Source organism: Mytilus californianus, unplaced genomic scaffold (genome assembly GCF_021869535.1).
Source record: "Mytilus californianus isolate M0D057914Y unplaced genomic scaffold, xbMytCali1.0.p SCAF_6, whole genome shotgun sequence".
Classification (NCBI taxonomy): Eukaryota; Metazoa; Mollusca; class Bivalvia; order Mytilida; family Mytilidae; genus Mytilus; species Mytilus californianus.
The window spans coordinates 67,447,226-67,456,168 of NW_026262712.1; the positions used below are offsets into that span (position 1 = coordinate 67,447,226).

The 8,943-nt window shown below is 32.6% G+C and overlaps 1 protein-coding gene across 1 annotated transcript; it reads right to left on the bottom strand.

The window, feature by feature from the left end:
• Window positions 1–339: 339 nt before the first annotated feature.
• LOC127705924 (40S ribosomal protein S13) lies at window positions 340–8,938 on the bottom strand. The gene is made up of 6 exons (XM_052210273.1): window positions 8,878–8,938; window positions 6,889–6,937; window positions 6,470–6,548; window positions 5,191–5,360; window positions 3,449–3,549; window positions 340–405 (listed from the first exon to the last, which is right to left on the bottom strand). Exons 1-6 carry the CDS (start codon window positions 8,898–8,900, stop codon window positions 372–374), a joined length of 456 nt encoding a protein of 151 aa, XP_052066233.1. The 5' UTR covers window positions 8,901–8,938; the 3' UTR covers window positions 340–371.
• Between the last annotated feature and the right edge of the window lie 5 nt (window positions 8,939–8,943).

The following is an 8,943-nucleotide window of genomic DNA, read 5'->3' on the forward strand; positions in this document are numbered from 1 at the left end:
AGTGGTCGTCATTGGTTCATGTCCGTCATATGTTTTTCATATTTTTATTGTATAAATTAGGCTTTTATTTTTCTGGTTTCACATTTTCATAGCTGACTATTTGATTATACAGTATGGGTTTTTCTCTCATTGTTGAAGGTGTACTTTGACCTGTAATTGATTTATCTTTGGTCATTTGATCTCTGGTGGGTAGATGTCACATGGCAATCCTACCACATCTCCTTATTTTATATTAATACATAAGTGTTTTTTTTGTCTTCAAAGGAGAACAGGACAGACAACACAAGAATAATTCTGCTTAGACTGGTGGAAACATCATACAGAAAATACAATATACTGTTAACTGGTTGGCTAGAATTTTATTTTAATGTCTATTGAACCATAGCAGCTGCTGTGGAGGACTCACTGTAAAGAAAAGAAAATATTATCAAAACTTGATATCATATTTGATTGATTTTTGGTGTTTTAACGCCACTTTTAAGCACCAATTTTGAGCTATTTCGTGGCGGCCAGTTTTTATTGGTGAAGGAAGCCGGAGTGCCCGGGGAAAAGCACCGACCTTCGATAGGAAAACTGACAATCCTAGTCTATTAAGATTGGAGACGAGTGCACCTTGATATCATAACAAATGTATATAATTTCATGGTTTGTACTAAAACATGGCTCTCTTTACATTTCAGTAAGCAATAATACACACAATAAACTGTTATCACAGAGATATGTCTCGCCTTTTTGTAATTTTGATAATGCAAATGTTGAAATTAAAATAGCAATAGTTTAACATGTAAGTTATACAAATATTCAAAGTCGATGAACCATGACTGAAGGTAAATGGCTAAACAATCTCCATGGAAATGAGATGTGCCAATGCTAATACAACTGCATACCAAATACCATTGACTTATTATAAGTCGTTCCCTTTAAACAAACCTAAACACAAACATTAACTTGTAAACTATATAAAGTTTCAAAGTCAATGAACCATGATGAGAGGGTCGGGCTATATAATCTTCATGGAAACGATACTTGCAAATGCCAATAAATTTGCATACCAAATGTCATTGACTTCACATTAGCAGTTCATCTTAAACTGATCTAATCACAAACTGATACATGTAAACTAAGCAAAAGTTTCAGAGTCAGTAGACCATGACTGAGGGGCAGGGCCAAATATTTTCCATGGAAATGAGATGTGCTAATGCTTATACAACTGAATACCAATTAACATTGGGCTACCACTAATGGTTCCCCTTGAAGACCTAATCACAAACTAATACATGTAAACTAAGCAAAATTTTCAAAGTCAATAGACCATGACTAAGGGGGCGGAGCCAAATAATCTCCATGGAATTGAGATATGCCAATGTTTATACAACTGCATACCAAATATCATTGACCTACCACTAGTGGTTCCCCATAAAGTGACCTAATCACAAACTAATACATGTAAACTAAGCAAAAGTTTCAAAGGCAATAGACCATGACTGAGGGGGCAGGGCCAAATAATCTCCATGGAAATGAGATGTGCCAATACTAATACAACTGCATACCAAATATCATTGACCTACCACTTGTGGTTCACCATAAACTAGACCTAATCACAAACTAATACATTGTTGATGCCGCCGCCGGAAACAGCATACCTTTGTCTCGCTTTTTACACCACTAAGGCGCAACAAAAACTATACTAGCATCAAGTATTAGGTGAAGACATGTGTATGTTTGATTTGATTGGTTGGGTTACATCAAAAGTCCCAATTATAGACGGACCAAATTTAAACTTTATCTTGCAACATTTTTATAAATTTGCAAACAATAACATGAGCAAATTTAACAATCCTAATGTGTACAAAATGATGATAAAGTTCAAACTCTTTTAGGTCATTTTTTAGTAGCAACAAACAAAAGAACTATGTCAATTGGACATGCTTTGATACTATATCTGCCCTTCAATTTTTACTTGATAACATTTTTATTCGCTTTGGAGATTCCGTATATCGTCAAGTTATCGGAATTCCAATGGGGACTTACTGTGCACCACTTATTGCGGACCTGTTTTTGTATTGTTACGAGTTACAATTTATGACTAAAATCAGCAAAGACCCATCGAAACAACATCTGATACAAAAATTTAACAATACTTTTAGATATTTGGATGATATATTGGCTCTCAATAATGACGACTTCAGTATGTATACTAAAGAAATTTATCCTGTTAAACTTACTTTAAATAAAGCTAATACTAACAATGACCACTGTCCTTTCCTCGATCTTGATATCTATATCATTAACAGGAAGCTTAATACAAAATTTTATGATAAAAGAGATGATTTTTCATTTCCTATTGTTAATCATCCATTTTTAGATGGTGACGTTCCCTTGTCACCATCTTATGGTGTTTATATATCTCAACTTGTACGATTCGCTCGTGTATGTAACAACGTATTAGATTTTAGCGAGAGAAATTTATGTATTACTGAAAAATTATTACACCAGGGTTTTAGATATCATAAACTAGTCAAATCATTTACTAAATTAATCATCGGTATAAGGACATCATTCGTAAATATAACTCAACATGCAGACATCTTATACGTTCGGGTATTTCACACCCAATCTTTTATGGTAATATTCTTTACAAAGCACAAAACTGTCAGTATTCACCTCAAAAGCTAACAAAACCTTTAAACAGACTTATTAAGAAGGGATATAGTTACGATACTGTTGTCAGGTCATTAAAGATTGCATATTTTGGCTTTAATATTGATTCACTTATAGGGTCTTTGCATCGGAATTAAACATCTTTATTCTAAAACCAGTTGTTGGCATGACACGGGTTATGTTCTTCTCATATATTTTATGATGGTATAATACTAAACCCCTAACAGGAGGGATTGTGCCTGATATTCATATGATGAAGACATAATCTTTCAATCAGTTTAACTGAGGTCTGGAGCTGGCATGTCAGTAACTGCTAGTAGTCTGTTGTTATTTATGTATTATTGTCGTTTTGTTTCCTATTCTGACATCGGACTCAGACTTCTCTTTAACTGAGTTTTACTGTGGGTACTGTTGTACGTTTGTTTTTCTACATTGGCTAGAGGTATAGGGGAGGGTTGAGATCTCAAAAAACATGTTTAACCCCGCCGCATTTTTGAGCCTGTCCCAAGTCAGGAGCCTCTGGCTTTTGTTACTCTTGTATCATTTTTAATTTTAGTTTCTTGTGTATAATTTGGAGTTTTATATGACGTCCATTATCACTGAACTAGTATTTGTTTAGGGGCCGGCTGAAAGACGCCTCCGGGTGCAGGAGTTTCTCGCTGCATTGAAGACCCATTGGTGGCCTTTGGCTGTTGTCTGCTCTATGGTCGGGTTGTTGTCTCTTTGACACATTCCCCATTTCCATTCTCAATTCTATCACTTATCTATTAATTCAATGAATACATACTATTTCCAGTTTGGTGGTAAAACCTTCTTTGTCTTGTAATATCTAGCCAATCTGTGGATTCTGGCTTCTACCAGAATCAGTCTGAACTTGGAGTCCCTATCCTGAAATATAAATTTTTCAGTGTATTTGCAAAGAAAAGAAATAAAGAAATAAAATTGATTCTTCTGAAATAACATGTGATACCTGTATTTTATAGAGTGGTGTAATACATGGCATGTTTAACGATCATATATCTGAATGTACCTCGATTAAGACACTGTATCTTCCTGGATGAAAAGAGAAAACTTGAAAAAACTTCAGGAAATTGTAGAAAGATCACTATTTCTGGAGGAAAATAGATAAAAATCCAGAAATCAAAAGAAAAAAATGTTTAATGAAAATTTTGAAAGGGGATGAAACAGTCTTCTGTGTACTGTATCTGTTCCATCATTCTCGCTTGACAGTTGTAATTATCTAATTTTACAGAATGCTGCAAAAAAGGGGACAGTTTTCAAAAGAAACTTTCACCAAAGAAGTGTTTTTTCAAGGCTTCAATATCTTAGTGTCAAATTATGATTGATATTAAAAATTTATAAATCTCAGTAGTTTTGGTGGCTGAAATTCAATATTAAAACTAATAAATGAATTTTAAAATACCCTATGTGAAATGACCATGGAAAAATTTCTCTCTCATTTTTTGGCAAATTTCAAGAGCATTTGCAGGCCTGTAATGACCAGCGATATTGTTGTCTTTTTTCAAAACTACCTCTGTTTTTTTGGGGGGAAAAATGCATAATTTTTATTCAAATTGGGAAATTGGTTTATTTTTTTTTAAAACCCATCTCCGATTTTTTCAAAACTTGACTGTCTTTTTTGCACAGTTTCATCACGTATATTTTGATTGTCAGACATTTTCAACCTGAAAGGTACTTTTTGGGGAGGGGAAAGAGACGGAAACAATGATACTTAATGCATTGAAAACCACATGTGTTACAAACACCATGATGATTCTGATCAGATACCTGGATCTCAAAAGTGCTTTCATAATATCAAAACAAAAACATCAATACAAAATTTACCTTCAATACTACCATTGCCATCACTTTTGGGAAAAATGTAAAACTTATTGGGAGGAATTTTAAGCCATTTTTTTTAGTAATTGGGAATTTTCTCTAGGGGAAAAAAGCCGAATTTCGGATGTAATTTGAGGCAAACAATATCACTGAATGACTGATATAAAATTCTAAATTTTTCCAGTTCTGGCGTTAAAAGTGAAACCGTTAACCCCATTTCTTAAATGGTCCATTATTCAAACTAATAAAATCCTTTCTATTCTCATTATCATAGCTTTTAGTCTGTTAAAACTTTAATCTCCACTTTCAATATTTAAAATTGGTTTTTGATCTACGGTTTAACTTTTTGATTTGATAAAATAGAATTGATACTCGAAAGAAATTGATAGTCAACACATGAATTGTTTTTAGTGTAAGAATAATGTACAGCTTATCTGAAACTCTGGTCAATTACAAACGTCAAAATCTTATACATGTGTGAAGACTTGAAGATGTGGTTTTGAAGTATTCATACCGACTTCAATCAATTTGAAAACTGAATTATTATCATAAAAACACAATATTTACATTACGGAATACTTTCAGTCAAGCCACATTTTGAGGTAATAGGCTTGACACTATAACCTGGTGAAAAGAACACTTCATGCGAGTTAAATTGTGTGCAGTAATCCATGAGGGATGTGTTCATACCTTCCTATTTCTCTCCATGTGTTTTCTAATGTTGACAGCTTTCTTGATGAGATGATACAGATCCTCTGGAAGGTCTGGAGCCAAACCTTTAGCTTTAAGAATTCTCAAAATTTTGTTACCAGTGACAAATCTGACCTGTGCAACACCATGTGAATCTCTCAGAATAACACCTGTAAAGAAATGTATTGTGAAGACATAAAGGTCATTGGTGGGACACATCTGACCACAACCTTAACATTTTTTGGTACACATATCAACTGTATAATTACTAACTATTTAAGTGATTTCCCATAATACATGTAAATGAATATAAAACTACAACATTGAGTATTATAATTTATGACTACAACACATTTAGTCATAAATAATAATATTGTAAATTCAGAAATTGTTGCAGGCACTTATTTATATTGTGATTTTTGAAGAATTAGCAAAAATGTGAGTTTAATAATTGAGATGTAAGGAAAAACTTCTTACTTATATAAGTGTCATATATCAGAATGCTAGTTCGTATTGATGCAATACTCAAGGAGTCGCAATATTCGCATTAATAAAAACCTCACAATAATTTCTGTACTCAAAACCAAAATAACTAATGCAACATTCTTATGTATTTCAAAATAATTGAGGAACGTTTTAGGTTAAAAATATATACATTTGTAAATTGCATTCAAATCAACTACAAAGAGTAAATATTCTTATATATCTTTAAATAGATGATTGCTTCAGTTTGAAAAATTATACATTGCATTCAACTTAGTTAAAGTACTTACATAATTAAAGGTAAATAATAGTCAGGGTTGTTCCATAAAAATATACATGGGACCCATGAAGGCACTTCCAAATCTCAACTTTGGGTGGGTGTCATCTATGTTTTTGCATGTAGTGGAAATGTAAGTGAAATTTTAATTTGCCTCTATCGGTGGTTACCCCATTTTCAAAATCCCTTCCCTGGGTGCCATGTATGTTTGAATGGAACAGCCCTCACTGTAAACATTGATATCAGTAGAAATAACTTATAATGGAAAGGTTGTTTTTGTACAGAATTCATTTTATTTTTTATCTTTTAATGTTTTTATGATCATTGGATTTTTGTATTATGTTAACCCAACATGTCCTTAACTCATATCTGAAACAACAATGTATAAATTTAACAAATATAAATTCATGCTAGAAAACCAATTTATGTTATATTGTATCACTCCATCCACAGCAATCATCATGGTTCACTCATCAAAATTGTGTTTATACTGCAGCTGACAATACTTATAGAACAAACCTATCTGAGATGGTGTCAATCCCTTCTTTGCCAGCTTGAATATCTGTTCTTGAACATCTTCTGATGTCAGTTTCAACCACTAAAAACAACAAAAATATTAATTTATCAGGATGATATCATAATTTTTCATAACTTGCAACTCCTTCAATACCTTTTGTTTATATTTCTTTTTGTGTTTTTTATTAAAACTAAATGAATACAGACAAGAAGGCTATAAAGACAAACGACCTGTTTTCTGAGCCATGATGCTGATCTGCAAAATTTATTTTGACCTGTGGGAGAGTTCATTTTGACCTGTGGGAGAGTTCATTTTGTTGCCATAAATATTGGTGTGTGTGTCAGAATAGAACATATTTTTTTTAAATTTTAATTCTTGAATTTACATTGTTACCTTAATTTGGTGATTAAAGGTTACTTACTGTTGGAACTGATCTTCTGTATGGAAGTGCTGACTGGGAAATACCCTTACTGTAAAAAGAAACATATTTGTCAAAGCTATCAAATATATCCAGACTGATTACTGGAGTTTAAACACTACATGCTCTATAGAAAAATAAGTGTAAATCATAACAACTGCCATAGTAACCTGAAAGTGACCATCTGAAAGATTTTAACAGGCTAAGTTTACTATTTCACTATATGTGACAAGGGAAGAATAAGTGAATTAATATCCGCAATAGAATTCATTTTTCTTGAGGATTATGTACTCTTTTGATGTTTTAAGGTTCATGTGGACCCTTTGGCTAAAATGGCTGCATTTTCACCTCAAAATTTACTCTGAGTACAGACAAACCTGCGCATCTGGAAAAGTTTTAAGGCATAGCATGCCCTAGATAAATAAACTTCTAATGCATTGTATGTTTTAGAAAATTTAAAACTTAACTGGATTTAGCAGTGCACTTTTTTTCGTTCCTGCAGAAGATGATAAAATTAACAAACAGTTGAGTTTCACTTGATATGGTCCACTCAGGTACACAGTTTAAATCACCAATTATTGTCAGGTATCTATTGTCCATCTATTGTCCATGTCAATCAAAACAGTTCACTTCAATTATTACCTGTGGGGAAGTTCTCAAACCACTTTCCCAACTTAGTTTATTTTGGCACCTTCTGGAGGAATGAAAAAAAGTGCACTGCAAAATCCGGTTAAGTTTTTAATTTTCTAAAACATAAAATATATTTGAATTTTATTTATCTAGGGCATGCTATGCCTTAAAACTTTTCCAGATGCACAGGTTTGTCTGTACTCAGAGTAAATTTTGAGGTGAAAATGCAGCCATTTTAGACGAAGGGTCCACATGAACCTTAATGCTAACCATATGGAAATTTTATAGAAAATCCACAGCCTTTCCCCATGTACTCTTATATTTGACAATCATGTACTAAATAGAATGAGGATTACTGTATGTAGTAGTGCTAGCAATGACTTCCCGAAAACAAGTTTTTAAATAAAGATATTAATAGTTAAAACAAGTACAAAAATATGAACCAATTCAGGTACACCTTCTAGGGTGTGCTTGACTTTGATGACTCAGTACAAGGTTTTGGGATTGTCAATGTTGTTTTTAGCGCTTTTTGTAAGCAATAGACACTAGTACACCATGGATTAACTTGTAAATAATCTGTTTCAAATGTTATAACGAAAGTCTGTAATAAAGTCTTTGATTTTTTTTAGAAGATTTTGGATTGAATCGACACAAAATCCATATTTACACACTTACACAATAAATATAATTTCAGTGAATAACAATTCCCTTTTGCATATGTACAAAATGGTATGTCTTTTTTATTCTGTATTGATGCCTTTTCGATATTGTTACACTTTGAAAATTTTGTAATACAGTGCTACACTACAGGAGGGGTTCTAAACTTAAACACAAAATGGATGAAACTCATATATACAGGTGGAACCAGGCTTGAAAAACTTTTCCAGTTGCACAAGTTTGACAATAATTTTTGAAGAAACATGGCCATTTTTAACCGAAGGCGATAATGAAGTAAGCTTAAACTCATACTATCTTTTAGATTTCATTAAATTGACGTTATATGTCTCTGGTTTTACAAATGAAAATGTTTCCAAAGATTATCAAGCCCCCCTTTTTTTCGAAAAAATATTCGATACTTTACATTGCCTTCAACACGGTCTGAAAACAACTTTAACTTACAACACAATTACCAAATAAATAAATTTAATGTGGGATTTTTAATGATCAGGTGTTAAATTTGTCATACAGATAGACCGTAGGCTTTCCGTGACGACTTCCTTTTCTTTGTATTAACGTTTTGTAACATAAAAATAAGAAAGATAGTTTGATTTTGATTAAAGGCTAGTTAAAATTAAAAATTTTGTTCTTTACTATTTCTGATATAGTCTGATAATTAATTATTTATTCTAGTTTTTCATATACCCAGGATTGTGCATGCGACCCATGATGGCAGCGTGGTTGTAAAAGACCCGGATGAAGAAGGAAGTT